The sequence below is a fragment of the Vitis riparia genome, chromosome 3 (genome assembly GCF_004353265.1).
Source record: "Vitis riparia cultivar Riparia Gloire de Montpellier isolate 1030 chromosome 3, EGFV_Vit.rip_1.0, whole genome shotgun sequence".
NCBI lineage: Eukaryota > Viridiplantae > Streptophyta > Magnoliopsida > Vitales > Vitaceae > Vitis > Vitis riparia.
In genome coordinates, this window is record NC_048433.1 from 16,901,770 (window position 1) to 16,928,940 (window position 27,171).

The 27,171-nt window shown below is 36.2% G+C and overlaps 1 protein-coding gene across 2 annotated transcripts; it reads left to right on the forward strand.

The window, feature by feature from the left end:
* Positions 1-363: 363 nt before the first annotated feature.
* Positions 364-6,650, forward strand: LOC117911406 (dicarboxylate transporter 2.1, chloroplastic-like). Of its 2 annotated transcripts, XM_034825769.1 has the most exons (5): positions 364-1,386; positions 2,479-2,792; positions 5,042-5,490; positions 6,115-6,246; positions 6,325-6,650. In XM_034825769.1, exons 1-4 carry the CDS (start codon positions 583-585, stop codon positions 6,228-6,230), a joined length of 1,683 nt encoding a protein of 560 aa, XP_034681660.1. In that variant the 5' UTR covers positions 364-582; the 3' UTR covers positions 6,231-6,246; positions 6,325-6,650. The 2 variants fall into 2 exon arrangements, with proteins under 2 accessions (XP_034681660.1, XP_034681659.1); XM_034825768.1 differs by having other exon boundaries at positions 6,115-6,647.
* Positions 6,651-27,171: the final 20,521 nt, after the last annotated feature.

The following is a 27,171-nucleotide window of genomic DNA, read 5'->3' on the forward strand; positions in this document are numbered from 1 at the left end:
TTATTATGAGATTTTTTATCATTTTTTTTTCAAAATATCCATCATCGACGTATACAATATTATTATCAAATATGAAAAATTATATCATACATATGTCAAAATTTTTAATAAAATAATTTTATAATATCTATTATACTTCTAATTATATTGTTATGAGATTTTTTTTTTTTTTTATATTTTCACAAGTTTTGTTCAATTTTTGGTCATATATATATATATATATATATATACATCCGTAAAATAAAAATAGCGATGAAGCCACCTACGAATGCGAGAAGACAATACCTGAGGAATAGGCTGATTTGTTAGAAACATTCACCCACTTAAAATGGAAAAATAAAATATTCCCCATTTAATTTCCCTCCTCACAATGCTCACATCCCAGCTTTGGAGAGTCCGCTCCTCACAACTCACAAACAGTTGCGGTCTGGCAGAAGAAGGGTGAAAGCTCTCCCTCCTCCCTACTCCCTCTTCCCTCCTCCCTCCTCCCTCCCCAATTTCTCTTTGGGTGGAAAAAGAAATCACATCTCATCACTACACTGTCTGTGAATTGTTGTGGGTTGTGGAATTTCTCCCAAGGGAATGGAGAGCTTCGTCCTCTACACTTCATCTTCCTCCTTCTCACCCTCCTCTCGCCTTTCTTTACTCCGCAGATCACCGCCCTCCCTCAAATCCCCCCCCTCCATTTTCCCCTCCTCCGCCTCTCCTCGCCCGGTCTCCAACCTCCGATCACCTCCCTCGCGCCTTCTCCCCCCCCTCGCCCTCTTCAAATCAAAACCCCGCACTTTCCTCCACCCAATCCAAGCATCCCCCTCGCCACCCCCACCACCGGTAGAGGAATCCCCTAAGGGCGCCAAACTTATTCCCTTTATAATCTCAATATCCATTGGCTTGATTGTCCGATTTTTGGTGCCGAAACCCGTGCAAGTGTCGATGCAAGCCTGGCAACTTCTGGCCATATTTCTCTCAACAGTCGCCGGACTGGTATTGAATCCATTGCCGGTGGGTGCCTGGGCTTTTCTCGGCCTCACTACCTCAATTCTCACCAATACGCTGTCGTTTTCCACGGCTTTCGGGGCGTTCACCAACGAGGTGATTTGGTTGATCGTGATTTCGTTTTTCTTCGCCCGTGGGTTCGTGAAAACGGGCTTGGGCGATCGAGTTGCCAACTACTTTGTGAAGTGGCTGGGGAAGAGTACTCTGGGGTTGTCATATGGGTTAACTTTCAGTGAGATTCTCATTGCTCCTGCAATGCCCTCCACCACCGCCAGAGCTGGTGGCATTTACTTGCCCATTATCAAGTCCTTGTCGCTTTCCGTTGGGAGTAAACCGGGTGATCCCTCTGCCAGGAAACTCGGCGCTTATCTCGTTCAGTCCCAATTTCAGGTTTGCTTTCCCACTCCCTTTTCATTTGGTCATTTATATGTTTGGTTGTTGAGAAAATGTCAGATAATAATATTAGATTTTCATTGTTTCAATGCCGGGAGAGCTTAATTCAACCATATGGCTTGGTGGTTAGTGGTTAGTGGAGTTAAGGGCACACTGTGGACTTCAAAATTAATTTGGATGTTGTTTTTGGCTGATTCTTTTAAATGCACATTCATTGCTTATCTAATGTATTTCCTAATTGGTATTTTGGTTGGTCCATGCTTGACAATTTATCCCCATGAGAGCCTTTCCCATTTGATTAAATTAATTTCCTACTGTACCCTGAAGAAAATAGATTAGTTTTGTTTCGATTTAACAGTCTTAAGCAAAGTGTTTGGGTAAAAAAAGAAGTGGAAATGGTGCAGGAAATATGTGTGGAAGTACATTTCTTTGATATTTGGAGAAAAAAATTGTTTAGAAACGTCCCTGCTTCTGGAAACATTGTAATGTCCAATTGTTTTCATTCACAATTCCCTTTTTTCTTTTTGGGGGGGTGGTGGTGGGAGGGTTAAGGAGAACATGAAAAGGATCATTTTCTAAAATTTCTTTTATTCTCAAAATTCTAAGAATTTTTAGAAATGTATTCTTGAAGAATGTAGCCATTGGTGACCTAATTTCATGATTTGATTTCCAAAGTGAAGCTTCTGTATTTCATGGGAATCGGTATACCCTGGGAATCTTATTGATAGGACAATCAATCCTGTTGATGCCTGATTGTTTGTAATTCTCAGCCTGAATTCCCTGGTAATTAATGGCTCCTTAGGCAGATAAGGTTCTTGATTGGATTTTTGTGTTGCATATGTGTTTTAGCATGCAAGTAGTCTGAAGCCTCATATTGGCCAAATTGGAAAACTTGTTCTATTTTTGTGAATTGATCAACTGTCCATGTTGTATGATTTTAATAATCTTCCTTTTTTTTTTTTTTTTTTTTAATTTTTGAATTTAATATCTCAATTTCCCAGTTATATTATTTGATATGTTTAATATATATATATATTTTGGCACCACATGATAACTACATGACTATACTCTTGTGTGCATGATTGACAGTCTGCTGGTAACTCTAGTGCTCTTTTCCTGACTGCTGCAGCTCAAAACATGCTATGCCTCAAACTAGCTGAGGAAGTTGGGGTGATTGTTTCAAGCCCATGGGTTTCTTGGTTCAGGGCTGCTAGTGTACCAGCACTGGTTTCTCTTCTACTCTCCCCATTTATCTTATATAATCTATATCCTCCTGAGATCAAAGACACACCTGATGCCCCTGCCATGGCTACTAAAAGGCTGGAGCATATGGGTTCTGTCACAAGAGATGAGTGGGTGATGATTGGCACAATGATTCTTGCAGTATCTTTATGGGTCTTTGGGTAAGAAGTATCTCTTACTTTGCATAATTATTATAAAATCTTCTAGAATTTTACTTGTGAAAAATCTATAAGGTATTGTCATAACATGGGCAAAGATACCTTTCTTTTGTCATAGTTAAAAACCTCACTATCTCATAAGTTCTTGGGTCCACTAATCCTTTCTCTTGGAATATAAACTTCCATCGCAATATTTCGGATCTTGAGATAGAAGATCTCGAAAGACTTAAGTCCTCTCTTTCACACTTGCACTTATCTCCATTTGGTCCTGACTCGAGAGCTAGTCCCTATCTTCTTCAGGTTTGTTCGTAGTAAAGTCGTTCTTTTCATTCCTATCCAACCATATTGATCTAACTCCATCACTCCCTATTGATTTTGTTTGGAAAATGCAAGTCTCATTTAAGGTCAAATCCTTTACTTGGCTAGTGGCACTTGAGAAGGTAAACACCAATGACATGTTATAATTGAGAAGATCCTACAAAGCCCTCGGTTCTTATATTTGTTTGTTGTGTTGGAGAGTGGTGAAATAGTAGATCATATCTTCTTACACTGTTCATTGAGTTTGGGGCTTTGGCATAAATTATTTTGTTTGATTCATATGGATTGGGTTCCTCCTAGGAATATATGTGACATGATGGTTATTTTATATAAAGGATTGGGAAGTACTAGCAGAAGCAAGGTGTTGTGGCAGTTTGGTTGTCTTGTTCTGATGTGGTTCATGTGGTGGGAAAGAAATGCTAGGATTTTTTAGGACAAGACGAGAACTTCAGAGGGTTTTTGGGACATAATTCATTTCTTAGCCTCCTTTTGGGCCTCTTGTACCACAACTTTTCATAGTGTTCCCCTTGATTTTATCCAACTTGATTGGGTGTTAGTGTGCAGTTCCAAGGGTGTGGCCTAGCAAGGATAGATTATTTTTATATATTCCCACATGGGACATAGTTTGTGGAACCTCATATTTGTATAGATTTTTGAACTTGGAGGTTTTTTGCTTTCTTTTTGTGTACTTTTTGGAGGATCTCTCATCCTTCTTTATACTTATTTTTACTTACTTTAATATACTATACTGTTGTTTCTCATAAAAATTAAAAAAATACCAAAACGAGATTAGAGTTTCACTAATGAAGCTAGTTCAATCTTTGTAGTCAATATTGTCAACATTCTTCCCAAACTATAACTCTCAAACCTAGGACCCTACTAATCATTCCTGTTAATATTATCAACATTTGAAATTCTTCTCAAATGGTGGATCTTAACGTTCATATTCTGTCCTAATCCTTTTGGAGAAGTCCATTTCTGCCCTCTTATAACAAGGGAACCCTGCTAACAAGCCTCCTATAATTCTGTGCTCTTTATAATAAGGGAACCCTGTTAACAAAAACATGATTTTGTTAGTAGTGTTGTCATGCCTTAAACCCCAGTTCTTTAGGATTCAAGGGCATGACTGCATTTTACATGTCAAGCCCAATCTAACAAGGAAACTATCCAACACCAAATTACCAGCAATTTGTTACTATTGAAATCAGTTGCACTATGGAAATGAAACATCCAAACAAAGAAAGAATCCATGATATATCAAGCTAGAAAAAGCATCAGAATATAAATTGATAACTGATGAACAACTTGAATGTCTTATGCACTAAGCCAACAAAATGTAACAACCAAATGCTCATTTTGTAAGAGCTTTAACTGAAAACTCCCAATAAGCCTATCAAACTGCCAAACAGGTCTAACTTTCTTTACTGACTTGGTCTTTGAAATATTTAAGATACCTGTTTCATGTACAATAGGGAAAACATAAGACAATAATGTAGTGCAAATGGCTCATAAATTGCTGGTTCATACCATTTCAAAGATTAAATCATATCAGATATATTGATAGAAACAAAAGATTCATGTGATTCAAAGGTTTAGATGTTCCAAAATAAATTCCAGATCAAGTGAATATCCAAATAAACTGCCTTAAATGGTTAATGTACAAATCATTGGTTCCTAGGAATCTGAAGGCTAACATCTTTATCTCTTGTTGGCTAGGATCAAGAGATACCTACTTTATTGCGTTTTCTATAGGAAAATAGGGATTTTATGAGAAGGTGCCTAACACATCAGAAACCTACTCTATATATTCTTATATTGGTTGAATTGATTTTCTTATTTTATCAGTACCAGTTATGCATGTCTGTGTGAAGTATGTTTATTTGGTTTCCTCTCTGAACACATCTATTTATTTATCTGACTTGCTCTGCATGCAGAGAGGCTCTTGGTATAGCAAGTGTTGTTGCTGCCATGCTTGGCTTATCAATATTGCTGTTATTGGGAGTTCTTGAATGGGATGATTGTTTAAGTGAAAAGTCAGCGTGGGATACCTTAGCTTGGTTTGCAGTTCTAGTAGGTATGGCAGGCCAATTAACAAACCTTGGTATTGTAACCTGGATGTCAAGTTGTGTGGCAAACCTCCTTCAATCTTTCTCTTTGAGTTGGCCAGCTGCCTTCGGTGTTCTTCAGGCTTCTTACTTCTTCATTCACTACCTATTTGCAAGTCAAACTGGTCATGTAGGTGCATTGTACTCTGCTTTTCTCGCTATGCACGTGGCAGCTGGGGTGCCTGGTGTGCTGGCAGCATTGTCTTTAGCTTACAATACCAATCTTTTTGGTGCACTAACACATTACAGCAGTGGTCAGGCTGCTGTCTACTATGGAGGTCAGCCTCTTTCCTCACTTGTTACATGAAAAGTATTCTTTCTACCCTTTTGGATCTCTTTATGCTTAAGAACACACAATTTCTCTTCGTTTTAAACCACTCTTTCTGTTGATAATCAGTTGTTTATAAGAGGGAAGAATGGTTGATTCTATGAGCAACCAAAAAGAAACCTGGTTTTAAATTTATGCACAAAATACAACAAAGATTTTAGAAGTCATTTGCATTTCCAAGTTCGTTCAGGCCTGTTTTGGAGTGATTCTAGTAACATGACTTTAGTTTATAGCGTTTTTGTTAGCAATACTTTTATTAAACATGCTTTCTATGGAGAATCTGTTAGGGTTTGGATACAAACCAAGAAAGTACTTTTAATAGTGTTTTTGGTAATATATTACGGGCTTTCTGAAACAAGCACCTACCAAGTGCTACACAGGATCATTTCAAGTAATTCTCTATTTTTTTAGAACACATTTTTAAAAGTTCACCAAACCTTTAAGTTTTACAAGTGTTTCAAGTATTGAGATGAATCATTCTCAAATGGGTATTTAGTTATATGCTATTATAGGGATTTATAAGAGTTTATTATTAACTTTTTTTTTTCTTTTTTTTTTTCCTAATTTTGAACAGCTGGGTACGTGGACCTTCCAGATGTATTCAAAGTAGGCTTTATGATGGCCTTGAGTAATGCTGTGATTTGGGTAGTAGTTGGGTCATTCTGGTGGAAGTTCTTGGGCCTCTATTGAGTTTTCACATTCTTAGGTAATTCTTACAATTTTCCTGTTATATTTTGTCCGCCTGATCCAGGACATGGTTGAGAGCATCTCATTTTTCCTTCAGGAAAATCTTCCAATTTTATGGCTTTTGGCTTCTTCAGAGTAAAGAACCAGTGTTACCATGCTCAATCGAATTCCAAATAATTTTCTCTTTATGGAAGGAAAAGTTGGAAAATGAAGTGTACAACACTCTATGTCATCCCTAATTATCGTGGGCTGCACTGTTGTGATACACAGTGTTCATATAACCACTGAGCTTGATTTTGATTGTGGAAAGGAAAATAAGAAGGAAAAAAAATGAAGAAAAGAAAACGAAAATCTAAAGTAATTATACTAAGGGCATGTTTGTTACCCTATACTGTGAATGAAAGTGAGAAAGTTATTCCATTCTCTGCATATTTGTCATTGTGTTTGGATCTTTGGTTAGAAATGATATATGAATTAAAAAAAAAAAAATTACTTTCATGGAATCAAAATTCACTCTTATTGGGATTTTGATTTTTCTTTTATGTGGTATTGTTATTCACCTTTAGGTTATGTTTGGCTTCAAGTAAAGAAAAAAAAATACTAGGAAAAATCTTTCATGTTTGGTTGTTCTAAAGAAAATAAAATATAATTAAAACTAGTTGAAAACTTACGTATTTTTAAATTATTTAATATTTATATCGATGTAAGTTTGGAATAACAAATAAAAATAATTTATCCATTTTTAATCTATTTTTTATTTTTCTTTACCTTTTTTTTTTTTTTTTTTTTTTGTATTTTCTTTCCTTTACATTTTCCCTCAAATTTTTTAAGAACCAAACATATCCATATTATTATTATTATTATTATTATTATGGATTCCTATTCAAATGCAGTTTTAGATCGGGTAAATTTTTTATTTTCATGGATTTCCAATTTGGTTCTTGAAAGGAAGGTGGAAATGTGAGACTAGTGAAGCATGCAGTCGTGATATGAGATAAGAAAATGGTGGAGGGGGAAAATGCCAACCGCATTCTCCAAACGGCCTGCAATGGAGTTGGATGCCTCTAAACCACACATGCAAAGTGGAGCATCTTTTTTCTCAAGCATAGAACCATAGATTTTTTATTATTTTCACAAGTCAAATATATTATAAATAAAAAAAAAGCCTTAGGACATGTTTGGTTGTCGGAAAATTTAAGGGAAAATGTTAAGGAAAGAAAATAAGGAGGAAAAGTATCAGGAAAGAAAATGTGAAGGAAAATAAAAAAATTAATTTAAAGTTAATAAATTATTTTTATTTACTACTTCATTACTTATTTTAATTATTCAATATAAATATTAAATAATTTAAAAATACATAAAATTTTAATTTATTTTAATTACATTTGATTTTCTTTCATATTTTTTATAATATAACCAAATAAGAGAAAATCATTTTCCTTAAAGTTATGTTTGGTTCTCCGAAAGTACTAAGGAAAAAAATGATAAGGAAAATAATTTTTTTATGTTTGATTTTATCATGAAAAATATAAAAGAAAATCAAATATAATTAAAATTTATCAAAAATTTATATATTTTTAAATTATTTAATCTTTATATAATAGAAGGAAATAAGTAAAATAAGTTTGAAGAAATATGTAAAAATAATTTATTAAATTTAAACTTACTTTTTATTTTCCTTCACTTTTTTTTCTATTTTTTTCTTTATTTTCTTTCCCTCAAATTTTCCGATAATCAAACATAGCCTAATATATATATTCTTTAATGTTTTCTGAAAACCAAATATAACTTTAATGTGTTGGATTCATTAACAAGCCTAGTAATTTGAAACTCAAATAGCAATCCAATTAATACAAGAAGTTTATGGACAAAATTTGGTGTAAAATAACTCTATTGTTTTTCTTTTAGATAGTATCATAGTTTTTTCTTTTTCTTCTTTTTTTATAAGACAAATAAACTCCAAAAAAAGAAGTAAGACTTAATGCTTTGAATTCATTAATGAGTTTAGTAATTTCTAAACATAATTTAAAACTCAATTAGTGACCTAAATAATATAATAAATCTATGAATAAAATTGATCCAAAATAATTCTATTATTTCTTTTCTATATAAAACTTTATTTTTCTTATTTTTTTCATGAGAAATAAATGTCAAATTAAGTAAGAGTTAATGAGTTGGATTTATAACGAGTTTAATAATTTTTAAAAATAAATTGAAACTCAAATAATGACCTAGATAATACCATAAATTTATGGATAAAAATTGATCCAAAATAATTCAATTGTTTTTCTTTTGCATAAAACTTTATTTTTCTGATTTTTTTTATATTTTTTTATTAGGAATTAAGTAAGAGTTGATGAGTTGGATCTACAATGAGTTTAGTAATTTTTTAAAAATGATTTAAAACTCAAATACTAAGCCCATCAATATCGAAAAATTATATATAATCCATAATGATTCTTTTGTTTCTCTCCTATACATAATTATTTTCTTATATAAATTTTCTCAAAATGCATTTAGAATTTCATTTGTTTATTCACATGATATTTTGATTCACATTTGTTTTTATTTTTACTCTAATTGTGTCACAAGCATCATAAATGCCAATCAAAATCACACATTTTTAAAATATATATAAAAAAAAGAAAATTTATTGCTTTTCTATAATAAGAAGAGAAACATTGTTAATATTCTTAAAAGTAGTTTTTGTTCCTTAGAATAAAATTGAAAATTTATGTTTCAATTTTTTTTAAAAAAAAAAATAGTTTTTTGAAAGTTTATTGTGTAAAGAGGTTAATTTTTTAGAATAAATTTGAAGTATTTTTAAAAGTTTTTTTTATAATCAATTAAAAATATGAAAAATAATTTTAAAAATTTTATATTGTGTATTAATACATGATACTTTCACAAGAAATCTATATTGTTTGTCATATTTGAGTTTTCAAATAGAAATTTATCCTTAAAAAAAATTAACATTTGTTTGGTTCAAAAAATTTGAGGGAAAATGTGAAGGAAAAAAAATAAAGAGGAAAAGTATAAAGAAATAAAAAGTGAACGAAAATAAAAATAAAGTTAAAGTTATCAAATTATTTTTATTTGTTATTTCAAACTCATTTTATTTGTTTTAACTCATCAATATAAAGATTAAATAATTTTAAAATACATAAATTTCTAACTACTTTTAATTCTATCTCATTTTCCTTGGAATTTTCTATATGACAACTAAACACGAAAAAATAATTTTTTTTTAACATTTTTTTTTCTTTCCTTAGTACTTTCCATATCCAAACAACCTAAAAGAGCATTTTTAAGAACTGATTTTAGAAACTACTTTTTGAAAATATATATTGGTAGTTTATCATATCATCCTTTCCTTGAATGTGCCTTTCTACATGGTCAACATTGATATTGAAAAAGTAATCTATGTTTAGTTACATAAGAGTGTTAGAAAAAGATAAAAAATAAATAAATAAAAAACAATTTTCTCATATTTGATTTTATAATAGAAAATGTTAAAAAAAAAATCAAATATAATTAAAATTATTAAGAAATTTATATATTTTTAAATTATTTAATTTTTGAATTGAATATTAAAATAACTGAAAAAGTTTGAAATAGTATATAAAAATAATTTATTAACTTTAAATCAATTTTTTTATTTTCCTTCACTATTTCTTTTCTTCTACTCTTTTTTTTCATATATTTTCTTTTCCTCGCATTTTCCTTCAAACTTCGGGGGCAATCAAACATAGCCTAAGAATAGTTAAGTTTTCCTTATTTTGAAAAAAAAAAAACAGGCCAAAATTGATTTATATTGAAACTCAATTTCTACATCATTTGGTGTTGGTAATATTTGAATAAGAAAGGTGTCTAATTATATAAATAAAAAATTAAAATAAATTCTTGATTAGAGTGGGCGTAAGAATGAGATTTTCTTTGATTTTGCTCCTCATAATGCATATGCTTATGGCAATGGTGTTGCAAAAATAATCATTATATTTCCACAATCTGAAATGTTTAAGTCCATGTTTGGTTCTCGAAAAGTTTGAAGGAAAATGAGAGAGAAAGAAAATATAGACGGAAAGAAAAAGTAAAGAAAAAAAAAATTGATTCAAAATCAATAAATCATTTTTATGTACTCTTCAAACTCTTTTCACTTATTTAACTCTTCTATATAAAGATTAGGTAATTTAAAAATATTAAACTTTCATAATAATTTTAATTATATTTGATTTTCTTTCATATTTTTCATAACAAAACCAAACATGATAAAATCATTTTCTTTAATATTTTTTTCTTTTCCTAATGCTTTCCAGGAACCAACCATAACCTAGACCTCTTGAGGCCAATGAAAAAAAGAAAGGGTAAGAGATGCCCTTATAGAAAACTTCTTATTCTTTCTTTCAAACTCTTATTGCAATAATCTAACTCAAGGAGAATCTCTTTCAAGTGATTTGATTTTTAGAAGTTTGTTAAATATCTAATTTAAGTGATGAACAAGCTTACTTGACATTCAACGAGTCCATTTATAGTATGCAAGTGATTAGTTCTCAATAGGGGAGGTTCAAAACTTGGTTAAATTTCTTAGGATCTAAATGTAATGGAAATTGACAAGAAATGTAAATAAAGTTTATAAGAAATTCTTTCTCATACATGGAAAAACTTCTTTAAAAGTATTTTAGAAAGGTTGAGGAAAAGTTGAAGGACCTTTATTACTTTCATGCCTTCACCATTGCTATAAAACTTAGGTCCCATTTGGATCGATTTTTAAGAAGCCAAAAGCAGCTTTTTAAGGTCAATTATATATCTTTGGTTAATTTTGTTCAGAGACTTTATGGCTTAAAAAGGGCTCAATATAGGTAGGAAAATATTGTTCTTTGTAGAAACTTTATTTTAACTTATATTAAGTTCTTTCATATTTAATAAAAGTTTTATAACACCAATATTACTCTTTTAAAATTATGACTTTGACTTTGGTTTTAGAGAGCAAAAAAAAAAAAAAAAAAAATACAAAATACAAAAAACTATCCCAAACAAAGCCTTAGCATATAATCACGACTTATGATTTTAATCAATAGGAAAATGAAGCATTTTATCAATGTTACAGAAAAGTTTAGGGACCTATTAAGTTCATGTCTTCATTATTGCCATAAGATTGAGAGTGTTTATTTTTTTAGCTTTTTATCGAAAATAATTTGCTTTCAGACTTTCAGTTATTTGCTTTTCTACTTTTTCTTGAATTTTTATAAATTTTTAACTGAATAAAAAAAAAATCAAAATATTTGGCTTTTTTCAAATGGAAAAAGTAATATATTGGTTTCTCTTTACTTTTTAATACTTAATAGAAATAAAATATTATAACAACAAACAACTTAATACTTAATACTATTAAATATTTTTTAGTTTAAGTTCTATTTAGAATTAAATAAAAAAAATACCACGTTAGCCTATAATCAATTTTTTTTTATAACGATTTGAATTTTATGAACAAATAGGCTTACGAAGCCATTGGATTTTTTTAGCACAATGCCAGAAATTCAAAAACATGGCATGGCATACCTATAACTTTATTAAAAAATCTTGTAAATTTAAACCCACAGCTTGACTTTTATGTCTCAAGGATAAGCACAACTTTAATACTAGGTTAATTGCAATGCCTAGCTATCAAGGTGGAAGGCATTGTGCTTAAGAAGGCGAGACTCAAAATGTGAAGCACGTTTCACTCATCTACTGTCCCCAACATTTCTTGCATTTAAACAAGCCTTGTATGTAAAATGATAAAAATGCAAATGCCTCCACTACATTTGGTGGAGGAATCACTTTTCTTGCCTATCAGTTAATCTCCTAATCCATGGTTATCCAATTATGTTCTTGATGTTCAGTCTCTCCACAAAAAAAAAAGAAATTGAAAAAAAAAAAGTTTTGACAAGATTTTTCAACCTCAATTTATCAATGAAATTAAGAATATATTTGGATAAGTGACTTCGAGTCCGTTTGACAATGATTTTAGGAAATGTTTTTAGAGCCCGTTTGGTAGTGATTCTAGGCAACGTTTTTAATCTTTCTAACACTTGAATTTTTTTGTCATTTAATTATTAAAAATACTAGAAATGTTTTGTAAAGTCACTCTTAAATGTACTCTAAACTAAACGATAGAACCCTTATATTATTAGTAATTAGAATGCGTTTAATAGTGTTACTACTCAAAGTGTTTTTAGAGTGCATTTGATAATGATTTTAGGAAGTGTTTTTAGAGCCCGTTTGACAGTGATTTTAGGATGTGTTTTTAATTTTTTTAACATTTAAAATTTTTCATCTTTCAAATGTTAGGAAAGACTAAAAACGTTTTTTAAAATCACTATCAAACACACTCTTAATCTTTCTTATACTTGAAAAATAAAAAATTTCAAGTGTTAGAAAGACCAAAAACACTTTTTTGAATTAGTACCAAACACACTCTTAGTTTTTTTAATACTAATACTTGAAAGATAAAAATTTTCAAGTGTAAGAAAAACTAAAAATACTTTCTAAAATTACTATCAAATACATTCTTTGAGGATGTTTGTTTTTTAAACTTTTTGCTTAAAACAATTTGCTTTTAGACTTTAGGTTGGTTTTTTTTTTCTTATTTTTTCATGACTTATTATAAATTTTTAACTGAATAGAAAAAAAATCAAAATATTTAACTTTTTTTAAATAGAAAAAGTAACATGTAAGCTTTTCTTTACTTTTTAATGCTTAATAGGAATAAAATATTACAAAAAAAATAATCTATTACTTAATATTATTAAGTACTATTTGGTTTTAAGTTCTATTTACAATTAAGTAAAAATAAAAACAAACACCACCTTTATCTTTGGTGGCTCAAGACAAGATAATTTTTTCATGTTGGGAAGCCATTGGATTATAGGCATATTGTCATGGACTTAGTCGTTTACTAAGCTCGTGCGGCACTTAGACAAGCCAAGACGCTTGATCTTGCTAAGTCAGCCTTGCTCCCCAATGCTTAGCTCGCTCGGCTAAGACACTTGCAATTCAAAAGCTTAAAAAGCTTGGTAGGCAACTCTTGAAAGAATGGAAGCTTTCACTAACTCAAGGAAACCTTTACAAGTGCTTGGATGCTCACTTGCTTGGTTAGGAAGTGATTTGGGTGGTGCCTTGGCCAAATGAGGCCCTCACCTATTTATAGGCACCAAGGGAACTCTCTGGAACCTTGGAGGGTTCCTTACAAATCAAGAATATTCTAGAACATCCTACCCTATTCTATGTACAACCCTATGTACAAGAATATACAAGAGATTCCTAGAAGTCTCTAGAAAGCCTTGAACTCCTCCCATGCCTTCCTCCATAGTGTAGAGATGTGTGGACATCTCTAGGCATTTCTAGAACCTTCCACACTCTTCCCACCAATGGCTTAGTGTAGATGGCTCCAGGAGTCTCCAGAAGCTTCCCTTCTCCTATATAAGCCCATGAGGAGGGTCATTTGAAGCATCCTGTGACACTCTCCCCCACCTATGCTATCGACATCCTCGTCGTTGCCTCTTTCTGAAACCTCTCGATGTGTTTCCAGAACCTTCTCAAGGCATCCGCATGTTCCCAGCTTACCTGCCTCTTAGGTAGTCCTTTCCATTGGACTAGATACTCTATCACAGGAGGGACCCCTTGTCTCTGGGTGACCCGTTCAGCCAGGATATTCTTCACCTCCTTTTCCCGTGAGGCTTCAGATGGATGCAGACCCGTGCACTTTCGATGCTTAGAGTGCTGCTTCCTCTTACCCATTGAGTTCACCCTTCCCTTGGTGACCTCTTCCATGTGTGTGCGGGCTACCTCAGCTCGCTCCCTTTTTTCCTCCTTTACTTGCACCCCTGCTAGCAAGGAGGTCTTAGGCGTACTAGGCTTTGGGTTGAATTGGAGGGCACCTAGTAGCTGCATTGAGCCCATATGTGCTTCGTCCTCCTGCTCCCTCTCCTCGATCATGGCACTAAGCGCCTTCCTCTTTGGACAATCCTGTGCCCAATGTGGTCCGTCATATAGGAAGCATTTGATTTTAGGCGTGAACTCCTTCCTTTCCGCCTTACCCCTTCCTTCTCGGACGTTAGGCGTCTTGCCTGATCCATTTTTAGGAGCATTATGGTCCCTTGGAACCTCGTCTCCCCCACCCATGGTGTGGCTATCCTCCAAAGACTCAATCTTAGAGGAGTCTCCCCTCCTATAATTCGTTAAAGACTCTGCTACTGCCATAGCGGTGGCTAAGTCTTGAACGCCTTGGCACCTTAATTCCTGCTTGGCCCACCCTTGCAGGTTATCCATGAAGTTGAATAATAACTCCTCCTCAGTCATGTTAGGAATCTCAAGAATGAGCGAAGAGAATTCCTTGACATAGTCGCGTATCGAGCCTGTGTGCTTGAGACGCCTCATGTTTTTCCTAGCCAGGTAAGCCACGTCCTCGGGGTAGAACTGCCTCTTGATCTCCCTCTTGAAGTCCTCCTACGTCTCTATGGTGCAAATGCCTTTCTCCATATCGGCAAACCTTCGACGCCACCATAGAGTAGTTGTGTCAGTAAGGTAGAGGGTTGCAGTTCTTACCTTAGCCGCCTCATCCGTCAATGCAATAGCCTCGAAGTATCTCTCCATATGCCATAAGAAGTTATCCAACTCTTTGGCATCCCGTTTGCCACTAAACCCATGTGGCTTCGGCACCTCCACCCTAGATGCCTCATGTGTGGCCATGACCCGTGCCGACACAGCAGCCTTGTAGATGGCCAACTCTTACCTAACCTCCTGGTCTCGGGACTCCATTCGAGTGGCCAAGGCCTCTATCCTTGACTCCATGCTAGCAAGCATGCTCAAGACCTTTCCTTGGAAGGACATGAACTCCTCGTGTGACACTGGTTGAACTTGTGAGACTTGCACCCCCTCATGAAGGTCTTGGATCTGCTCCCTTAGATCCTCTAAGCCTTTCTCCATGCCTTGCTCGATCAAGTCCAACCCCTCCCGAGTGTCCGCCATGGCTAGCTCCACCTTGGCTAGCCTTGCCTCCATGTTGGCAACAGCATCACGAGATTTATCCCTCTTGCCCCTGCCCCGTGCAGTAGGCTCGGTCTCCCTCCCACGGGTTTGCTCGCTACTCTCCTCCATGTTAGAGCCCGACATGCTTCCTTTGCTATGCCCACTTCGTAACCGCGCTCTGATACCACTTGTCACGGACTTAGTCGTTTACTAAGCTCGTGCGGCACTTGGACAAGCCAAGACGCTTGATCTTGCTAAGTCAGCCTTGCTCCCCAATGCTTAGCTCGCTCGGCTAAGACACTCGCGACTCAAAAGCTTAAGAAGCTTGGTAGGCAACTCTTGAAAGAATGGAAGCTTTCACTAACTCAAGGAAACCTTTACAAGTGCTTGGATGCTCACTTGCTTGGTTAGGAAGTGATTTGGGTGGTGCCTTGGCCAAATGAGGCCCTCACCTATTTATAGGCACCAAGGGAATTCTCTGGAACCTTGGAGGGTTCCTTACAAATCAAGAATATTCTAGAACATCCTACCCTATTCTATGTACAACCCTATGTACAAGAATATACAAGAGATTCCTAGAAGTCTCTAGAAAGCCTTGGACTCCTCCCATGCCTTCCTCCATAGTGTAGAGATGTGTGGACATCTCTAGGCATTTCTAGAACCTTCCACACTCTTCCCACCAATGGCTTAGTGTAGATGGCTCCAGGAGTCTCCAGAAGCTTCCCTCCTCCTATATAAGCCCATGGGGAGGGTCATTTGAAGCATCCTGTGACAATATGCTATCTATCAACTCAAGGATACTAGATTTAATCAAGGTAGAAGTAAATATTGCGATAAAACTTAAATCTAAGTGGGGACATTATCTCCAACCATACGTTCAAAAATTTTACCTTTGATTTAGATGTTTCTTGATCAAATTTCAGTTAATATAACAAATCTCAAATACCTCGTGATCTTTCATTTGACCACTCATTCTTTGAACTTTGGTATAGCTATACACCTTGAAAGGGAGAAAAATAGAGCCTAGGGTTTTCTAGTAGGCCACTTTTGTAAATGGTTGTGTTGCTAACTCTAAAATCCAAGAAGTTTATATAAATTATCTTATGAACTTAAGTGGCTTTGGTCCAATATTGGCTTAGGTCATTTAATATAGTCCATAGGATCTTAATTAATTAATTATTTTAAAGAACTTTAATTAATTAATTAGATCAATTTAGAAAAATAAAAAATAATCAATTATATTTTTTTGGTTAAATCCAAAAAGCATGAAAATGAAGGGATATTTTTGTTCCTTAAAAGATCCTTTCAACACAAATTGTCATTCTCTTAGGGGATTCAACAGCTGAGGAGAGAGATAGAAGAACGAAATCGAATCTAGAGATTTACAAAGACATTGTGAATAACTATAGATGAGGAGAGCGATTGACGTGAGAGAGTGGAATGAAAATGGATTTATATGGTGATGGATAGCAAAGAACCAAAATCTGATGACTTACAATAAATTTCAGTGAAAATGAAATGTGGTTTTGGAGTGTTGTCCCTTTTTGTTTTTGTTTTTGGAATTTTCAATAATAGTCGAAGCAAAGAAAATAGAATGTTTCGATTGGTTTGATCTTAAAATAATAATTTTATTTATTTTTCTTGTTTCCATTAAAAAAAAATGATAACATTTCTTGCTTTATATTACTCCAATTATGTATACAAAACGAGGTATTAGGGTAAGAGTGCATTCTACAGCAATTTTATGAAGCGTTTTGAAATTAAAAACTGTTTTTTGAAAATAAAAATAAAAATAAAATTGGTGTTTGACAAAATTTAGGAAATATTTTTTAAAATCTAAAAAATCATTTGTAACATTAAAAAATACTTAAAAAAAACACTCTAGAAGGCGTTTGATAGTGTTATTACTTGAAATGATTTTAAGAGAATCACTTATCAAGTGTTTATTTAGAAAATACTATAAGTGATTTTTTAACACCACAAATGATTTTTCATATTTTTTAAGTGTTTCCTAATTTTATCAAATACATACTTAAAAAAAAAAATAGTTGTTATACTAAAAATGTTTCTTAGAATCACTATCAAACAGACTCTTAATAGATAATTTTCTTGAAAACACTTTTAGAGAAAACACTTTCACTAAAAACATTATCAAATGCACTCTAATTACTACTAATAGACCAGGTTCTACTGTTTAATTTAAATTGCATTTGAAAATGTTTTTACTTAAAGTACTTTTAATGAAAGTGTTTTCTCTAGAAATGTTTTTAGGAGAATCACCTATCAAATGTTTCTCCAGAAAACATTATAAGTGATTTTCTAACATTACAAATGATTTTTCAAATTTTTGGAAGTGTTTTTTAAATTTTGTCAAATACCTAATTTTTTTTCAAAAACATTTTTTAGGTTAAAAGAGCTTTCTAGATCACTATTAAACGTACTCTATAAGAAAGACTAAAAACACTTGTTAGAATTATTACTAAACATTAAAGTCCGTTTAGTAGTGATTCTTAGAAGTCTTTCTAATCTTTATAATACTTGCAAGATACAAAGTTTCAAGTATTAAAAAAGTTAAAAACACTTCCTAAAATCATTGAAAATGTGCTCAGATTACGAATAAAACATTTTGATTTCTAATGGTATTTCTTCAACCAACGAAGAGGAGACACAGTTGCCTATTTGGCTTTTTTCAAATTTTGAACTCATCATGTACCCATCCAGGTCCGTTGTTAGCTCTGAGACACACTCTCCACTTTATGTACATGTTTAGACACCTACCGTGCTTAAAAGATAAAATAATAAAAATAATTTAATATAGCAACACTCAAACATATTTCGATGGAATTTAGAGCTCTAAAGCAACAAAAACATGATAGTTATTCCTCCTTTAAGTACAATCACCTATTTCCACGTCCTAGTTAAGTTAGCATCTCATATCCATTAAGAGATGTAATTTCCTAATTTCAAGTGTAAGGTAGGGAAAAAGAAGTTATACCAACTTTTGGTACTCTTTTTTTGTGAATTAGGAGATACAACCAAAAGTCTGATTTCGAAATGCATTCTTTTTCTATCTATGAGGAAGAGACGTATTTCTTATTCAATTATTTGACATTTTGACTTACTTTTGAACACATTGCATGCTAACTTCCAAGGGTCTACTATTAGCTCATATAGATACATATTGAGTCATAAGACGTTTCTTCATTGTGGGAAGCTTTCCTCCATGTTTCTTTCTAGGCTCAAGACCCTTTGGTCGTTCAAGGTAAGTAGATAATTTGTTTGGGAGCAATTCGTCTAAACCAAGACAAGCTTTGTCTGGTGCAAGAGGAAAGACAAATTTCTTTTTTCCCCAATGCCAGACGGAATGGACAGACCAAGCCGATTGGGATTTCTAGACAGACAAACTAACCCAGTCGAAAATTTTAGGCATTGGACAAATGATTAATCTCCACCAATGCCTGAGCAACAATCTAGACTACATTTACACCCAAAAATCAATATCAATAAATCGTTACATGCCATCAGCGACATTGACAAACGTAAATGCACAATCAACGACATGGTCCGAGATTCTTGCACGACAACCAACGAATGGCACCAATCAACATCTCTGTTTGGTATGATTGCCCAATCCGTGCTAAAATGATGGCGTTGACTACCTTATTAAGGCATAGTATCCGCCACTACAGCGATCATCAACGCAAGAAAAGCATGAATACATAATCAATGCTATGATGATGACGCCATATGTCATAAACCCCTCTAGTAGCATGAAAAAGGTACGCGTACATAGCCATTCAAAAAAATTGGATTCACTCCAGCTAGATTCTGACTAAAGCTTCAGAGGGGCGTGCCCGGACCACCTGTCCGGACATCATTTTGTGCAAGGAAGAAATCCATCTAATTCCAGTGAAGCTAGACAGACCTGCATCCAGTTGGCACAACAACAACATTGGCTGTCTGTGGGAACCAACTAAGGATGTCAACACCCTCTAGAATCCAATCATCAACTATAGCTGATGAAGATTATTTTGTCTGGTGCTAAAGGATGAAGATACGCCAATGATAAAATGAGTGACGGTGCACACTCTTCTCTGCCAAACGAAACAACTAAGAGAAGAAAACGAAGAGTTGCGGACTCAAATGTCAATACTTGGCCCTCAAAGTCAGTACACTTAAAGTCGACAAACAACCTCAAAACGAACTGTTGAGGCATCTTTCCTCGGGAGCACAAAGTTCTCATCCGATAGCTACTTGAGACGATCCGAGGAGGAGCCTTCACTAGCTCATCAAACACAATCGGATGAAGGCACCAACTCTACTCGGACATCAAGGAAAAAAAAGGCGCAATAGAGGGTCACATTTATTTGAAGCAATATGAGCCCAACTAGGACCCCAAGCACTAGGCGTGGAGGCGCAACCACGCATGTCAAAGACCCTAAGGGCATGTCTAGATTAGTCAACCCCAATAACCACATTTGAATGGCCCTCTCAACCACCAAGGCAATAGTAGATGGAAGTGCCAACAACGCAAGCCCCATCCGACTTTATTAGTCGACGGTTAGATGACATGCTCTCCATGTCGTTTGGCCCCTATATCATTAGCTACAAATTGCCTAGAGGGTTCGTAGTGCCCAAGTTCACAATGTACGATGGAACAAATGACCCATTTGACCACATCATGCACTTCAGACAGCTCATGACCCTCGACATAGGGAATGATACATTGATATGCAAGGTCTTTCCGACCATTCTACACGGCCAAACTTTTTTTTGGTTCCATTGCCTCCCGTAGAATTTCGTGAACACATTTCGGGATGTCTTGGAAGCATTTGTAGGCCACCACCTATGTTTCGCTCACCAAAAGCAGAACATAAGCACCTTGTAGAATATCAAGTTGCAGGAAAATGAAACACTAAGGCATTTCATGAAGCGGTTCGAGCAAGCACTGCTTCAAGTGAATCCTACATTATGGACACCATATTGTAGATCCCCAAGCGAAACATCGGCCCAGACACTCCATTTTTCAAGTCTCTCGCGAAAAAGCCGCCCACAACAATGGATGACCTATTCAGGTGGGCGAACAAGTATTCTATGCTTGAAAATGATGTCTAAGCAGCCTCTTAATAAGTCTTGGTCACCAAGTAGTTGGCCAAGAATGATAAAGTAAGGAGTTTTAAGCCTTCTAACCAAACGTGGCAAGGTAGGAAAAGGCAAGACAACCAACAACAATAGTAGGAGAGACTCACTAAGTATCTCATATAAGAAACTCCTTCAGTACACTTAAAGTCGACAAACAACCTCAAAACGAACTGTTGAGGCATCTTTCCTCGAGAGCACAAAGTTCTCATCCGATAGCTACTTGAGACGATCCGAGGAGGAGCCTTCACTAGCTCATCAAACACAATCGGACGAAGGTACCAACTCTACTCGGACATCAAGGAAAAAAAGGCGCAATAGAGGGTCACATTTATTTGAAGCAATATGAGCCCAACTAGGACCCCAAGCACTAGGCGTGGAGGCGCAACCACGCATGTCAAAGACCCTAAGGGCGTGTCTAGATTAGTCAACCCCAATAACCACATCTGAATGGCCCTCTCAACCACCAAGGCAACATTAGATGGAACTGCCAACAACGCAGGCAAGACAACCAACAACAATAGTAGGAAAGACTCACTCTCCTAAGTATCTCATATAAGAAACTCCTTCCATAGATCCGTGACCTGTCGAACTTTAGGTGGTCGAAGTCAGTCAAGACAGATCCATATAGACGAGACCAGAATAGAAGGTGTTCTTACCATAAGGATCATGGCCACACCATTGAACAATGCAAGAGCTTGCATTACTTGGTGCAAAAGCTCATCAGGGTCTAGCACCTTAAGCAGTACGTCTGCATAGCAAGCGAGCAAAGAGATGCGACACCAGAGGCAACCGACCAAGCCCTTGTGTCTCCAATAGCCCCCATGTTTGTCATTAACTATATACACAGAGGTCCAATAGGTTACAAGCACAGTTTTAGGTGGCAAAGGCGAAAGTTGCTTCATGTGACTTTTGTAAGAGAACGGATTAGCTCTGCCCAATGCACCTTTGTAGAAGGGAGTGTGCATCCAATCAACGACACAATCACCTTCCCTCCTATAGATGTCAACCGGGTGTTGTAATTGCATAAAGACGCCTTGATCCTAACGTTGGGAGTGGGTAGATTCAACGTATAGAGAATCTTGTAGTTCAGCTAATCTTTTGCAAATGTTGGCCTACAAGCAAATGGACCACTTGACATCTACCTTAAAGAATCCAGGACGTCTATTATTCAGATTCAATGGAGATACAACAACCTCACTGGGCGATGTTGTGTTACCCATCCAAGCTGACCTGGTCACATTGAGCATGCGGTGTTTGGTGGTTGACGATTTGTTTCTTTACAATACCATTATGGGACGTGCATGGCTTCACAAAATGAAAGTCACTCCTTATACGTACCATCAAATGGTGAGCTACCGCATAGAAATGGGATAAGTCGATCTCCTTGGCAACCAGCTAGCCTCACGATAGTACTATCAGGTGGCGTTAGAGTCTAGACATCCGGCCAGTGAAGAAGCACATCCGGAGCCATCAAACGCAAGAGAACAATAATAGTTATTGAGTATGGCGGAGAAAGATCCACCTGCGGTTGATTCGCTCCTCCAACCACTGCTCCTCTCACATAACATGGATCAAATCACTTACACCAGTTCTTTACTTGCGTAAGATGAACTAGAATTGTTAGGGAGTATGTTTCAATGCAATAAGGACATCTTTGCCTGGACTCACTCAGACATGCCAAGAATCTATCCGGTTGTGGCCTCCCATGAGCTTAACATCTCACTCGTCTCACGACCTGTTTGACAAAAGATCTGGCATTTTCATCCAGACAGACAAAAGATCATCCAAATAGAAATTGAAAAACTATTGACGATTAGATTAATCAGAAAAGTCAAATATCCGGATTGGTTGGCGAACATGGTGGTAGTCCCAAAGAAAGATGGAAGGTGACGAGTCTGCGTTAATTACATCAACCTGAATGACGTTTACCCAAAGGATAGCTTTCCTTTGCCCCAAATAGATCAGATAGTCGACGTCACTACTGGGCATGGAATTATCTCATTTCAAGACGCCTTTTCTGGATACCACCAGATCCATATGTTTTAGCCAGATGAGGAGAAAACAGTCTTTGTCACGCTAAAAGGACTGTATTGTTATAGAGTCATGCCGTTTGGACTTAATAATACTGGTGCTACCTACCAAAGACTAATGAAAAAAATCTTCAAGCCCTTGATGGTTTGAATTGTGGAAGTCTATATTGACAACTTTGTTGTAAAGAGCGAGACCCGAGTTGAGCACGTCCAACACCTGGAATAAGCATTTCATCTTATACGGGCATACAACACGAAGCTCAATCCAGCTAAGTGCGTCTTCGACATTAGTGCAGGGAAGTTTCTAGGGTTTATGGTAACCGAAAGGGAAATTGAAGTTAATCCGACTCAAGTGAAAGCCATCCTCGAAAAACCCACTCCAAGCAGCAAAAGGGAATTACAGTGCTTCACAGGCTGTCTCATAGTTTTAGGTTATTTCATAGCTCGTTTCATAGATAAGTTGCAACATTTCTTCCTCACACTTAAGGGGGCAAACACATTCAGTTGGATAGACGAGTGTAAGCAAGCATTTAAGGTAGTCAAGTGCTACCTCACTAAACCACCCATTCTAAGCAGCCCTAAGTCCAACGAAGAACTCTACATGTATCTAATCGTATCCGACTGCGCCGTCAGCACCATCCTATTTCAACATACACGAGACAAAGAGTAGAAACCTATCTATTATGTGAGCAAAGCAATGGTGGATACTGAGACATGATATTCTCAAGTAGAGTAGATTACTCTAGCATTGAAGAGTGCTACTCGGAAGCTCTGCCCGTACTTCCAAGCTCATCAAGTCACCTTGCACAAGCCGGACCTATCTAAGCGAATGTTGAAATGGGCAATCGAGTTGAGTATGGGATCAAGTATTAACCACGATTATCCTTAAAAAAACAGGTTATGACCGAATTTATAGTTGAACTCCCTAAAAAACAAACACATCATGTCAACCACCTTGGAGAGCAATGGTGGACATTTCATGTAAACGGAGCGTCTAGGGTATCTGGATCCAGAGTAGGTTTGGTCTTACAGTCACCATCTAAGGAACTAGTGGAATAAGCTATTCGCCTCAGCTTCTCGATTTTCAACAACGAGGTAGAATATGAAGCTATGTTGATCGGACTAGATCTTACTTTAATGCTTGCTGCTACCAGGTTGGAAGTTAGAAGCGATTCTCAACCAATTGTTAAGCAAATTCAATGAGAGTACGAAGCAAAGGACGAACGTATGGCCTGATACCTCGCTATGGTGGAAGAACGCCTGAAAAAAAACTAGACGAGTGGATCATTACATAGGTGCTACAAGAAGAGGATAGAAAGGTTGATGCACTAGCTGAGATAGCTACCACTCTCCCCATAAATGGGACGTTAATGTTGCCCATCTACCTCAAAGTTGCGTCTTCCATCACTCCTGAGACAATATGAAATATTGGTCAAACAGACTTAGGATGGATGTTCGACATCATAAAATACCTCAAGATAGGGGATGTACCAAAAGATGGGAAACAAGCACACAAACTTCACATACAAGCAACACGCTTCACTTTAATTAATGATCAACTTTATAAACGATCATTAGAAGGCTCATACCTAAAGTGTTTAAGCAAGCCAGAGGTCAAGTATGTCCTAGCCAAACTCCATGAGGGCGTATGCGACAATCACCCAAGCAGACGAACTTTGGCACAACTGTGCCTACATGCATGGATACTATTGACCCACCAAAAAGTGGGAAGCTGAAAACTATGTCATAAGATGCAATCAGTGTCAACGACACACTCCCATTCCTCGTGTACCTTTTAAATCCCTCAACCCGATCATAAGTCCTTAGCCATTTTAGCAATAGGGGATGGACATAATCGACCCCTTGTCCATTGGAGTAGTATGAAAAAAAGCTTTTGCTTGTTGCAACCAATTACTTCAATAAGTGGGTGAAGGTAGAAGCTTATGCTAGTATCAAAGACAAAGATGTCTCCAAGTTCATCTGGAAAAACATTGTATGCCGATTCGAAATTCCACGAGCAATCGTCACAAATAATGGGCCTTAGTTTGACAGCGCCATCTTTTGAACATTTTGCTCAGAGCTAAATATCAAGAATTTGTACTCAACACCCCACTATACATAAAGCAATAGACAAGCAGAGACAAAAAATAAAACCCTGTTGAATGCATTGAAGAAAATGTCGAAATGAGCAAAAGAAAAATAGGTAGATGAATTGCCCAAAGTCTTATGGGCCTATTAGACAACATCCAAACAGCCAACAAGAGTCACTCCCTTTGCTCTTGCTTATGGGATGGAAACCATCATTCCAATTGAAATTGACATGCTTATTGTCAAAACAACCGTACAAAATCAAAGTGACAATGATGAAGAACTTATAAGGCAATTAGATTAGGCTGACAAAAAGCAAGGAGTTGTAGCTATCTGGATAGCTTCTTACCATCAGAGGACAATTGCTTAGTACAACAAAAGGACACGACCACAATTTTTCCAGCCAAGATCTTTGGTCCCTAGAAGAGTCTTGAAAACACAACTAAAGTGAGAGTTGGAAAGCTACAAGCTAATTGGGAAGGACCTTATGTTGTAATTAAGGCAGACTTGGGGGCATACCACCTCCAAACACTAGACGGTGTGCCCCTGCTCCACCCTTAGAATGTAACTAACTTAAAGCAATATTATCAATAAAAATTGCTTATGGAAATAGTGTAGTGAGAACAAATGGCTAAAGAAAGCACACTTGAAGAAAAATTAATAAGTGCAATCATATTAAAGAAAAAAAAAACTCGAAAGAGCATGCATTGTATGTACAAGTATGAAAGTCCAGGCCACAACTAGCAAAAGTAAAGAAATGTAAAAGAAGTTAAGTCTACTTGCCATGTGAGTCGTCTTCAACAGAAGGTCCGCCTCCTGGAGGCTGTCCGTCTCCTGGTCAGGCCCGTCTCCTTGGGCAAAGCCGCCTAAAAACTCATCATTCTCATCATTAGAAGGGAGGTTGGGAGTATCGTTGGCAATGCCATGTTTCTTCATACAACATTGGTAGCCATAGAAGAACATGTCATCCACCTGCTTCTGATAGTTCACTTCCAAATCCTCATTTTGAGCGGCAAACCCTGCCCGAAGATCTTATAGCTTCTACCTTAGACGGGCAGTCTCTTCTTCAGTTTTTTCCTTCTCGGCCACCATAGTCGCCTTCTCCTCAACCAGCCGACAAGTCTTGGCCTGGAACACTTTCTTCTCCTCCTTGACCTTTCTTAACAAATAGGTACCCTACTTAGCCAGCTTCTGGGCAGTAGTAGCCTCACTCCTTGTCGTCTCCAAGTTGGCTATGAGCTCCTCATTTTCGTCCATGTTATGGCTAATGTATGCCCTCATGGTTTCAGTTGCTTCCAGTTGTTGGAAAAGGTGCGCTTGCTTTCGCATGAGGTTACGAACTCCAACTATCACCTAGGGGTATCAAAGATCATTATGAAATAAAAAACTAAGTAAAAAACAAGAAAAGTCACAAGTGAAAAAGAGGGGAACAGCCTACCACTTCCGCTATCTTAAAAGTAATGTAGTCTTTCATATGAATAATGAGGGCAATGGCAGCGTTTGAAGTACTGTAAGGAAGCTGCACCATGAAAGACTAGTTAGGGTCTTCGCCCACCTCAATCAGAATTCGTTGCGTAGTCAAAAAGAGCGCCCTCATGTCTTGCATTAAAGGCTATTGGTGAAGGAGGGGATATGACTTAGAAGCTCGAACATTTCCTCTTGGTTGGGGATATAAGTTGGCTTTGGGCGGAGAGGAGAAGGGTTTGGACACTCAAATGATTTCTTATTGATGCTCCCCGAGACGATGAAGGGTTTTCTCATCTCGTGATAAGGAATGTCGCCAATAGATGAAGGTTTTTCATCTAGGCCCAAAGTGACGACTGTAGTAGGAGTCGACGGTGTTGGCTTGGAAGGAGAGTTCGGATCGGGTGCCGAACAAGTTTTCTTTGAAGAAAAGGGATCAATAATAATAGATTCAAATACGCGCTTATGCTACCTCTCGAGGATCCGACTCTCAAGTTGGAGGCCATCTCCTTTTCTTCCTCTTCCTCACAAATAATAAGGGGCAACAGCTGGTTCACCTTGCTTTTACTTCATCGCTAGAAGATGAAGAGAACATGGACGAAAAAGACAATGAAGACGGGGTGGAGGGAGACAGAGTTCTCACCTTTTGGATGGGACGAGCCGCAGACTTCTTCTTTTGGGCAGGAGGACGGACAGTGGAGCTGGAAGTCGGATGACTAGCAACTGAAGCTTACTTCAATGTTCCCTTCTGGTGCTTCTTCTCCCGTTCCTTTAGATGAGCTTGATGTGCTTTAGAATCCGCCAAATAAGCAACCTTGTAGAAAAACAAATCATTTTTTGTTGGGTACTAGAGACGGAGAAGCTAATCAAGGAAACACCGGGATGATAAATGGCTTGAGATTTTTGATCAGTGTCTGTCGGTTCTCATATGATAGGAGAATTATATGAGTCCGTTCAACAGATTTCGAACAATTTGTTAAGGTGGGCGAATGAAGTCTTCTCCACTCATTCTACAAGGTGTCTCTACTTCTCATTACCTGTATTAGATGAGCATAAAGATTGTGAGTAGATTAGCAACAAAGCTGGAATAACAATAAGACAAAATGAAAGTGATAAAAGCATAGTCTACTTGGAATCTCCAACGAGCGCTATAGAGAAAAAACTCTGTTTGGACCCTCAGACGAACCACTCCAGGGGCCAAACACCAAAAC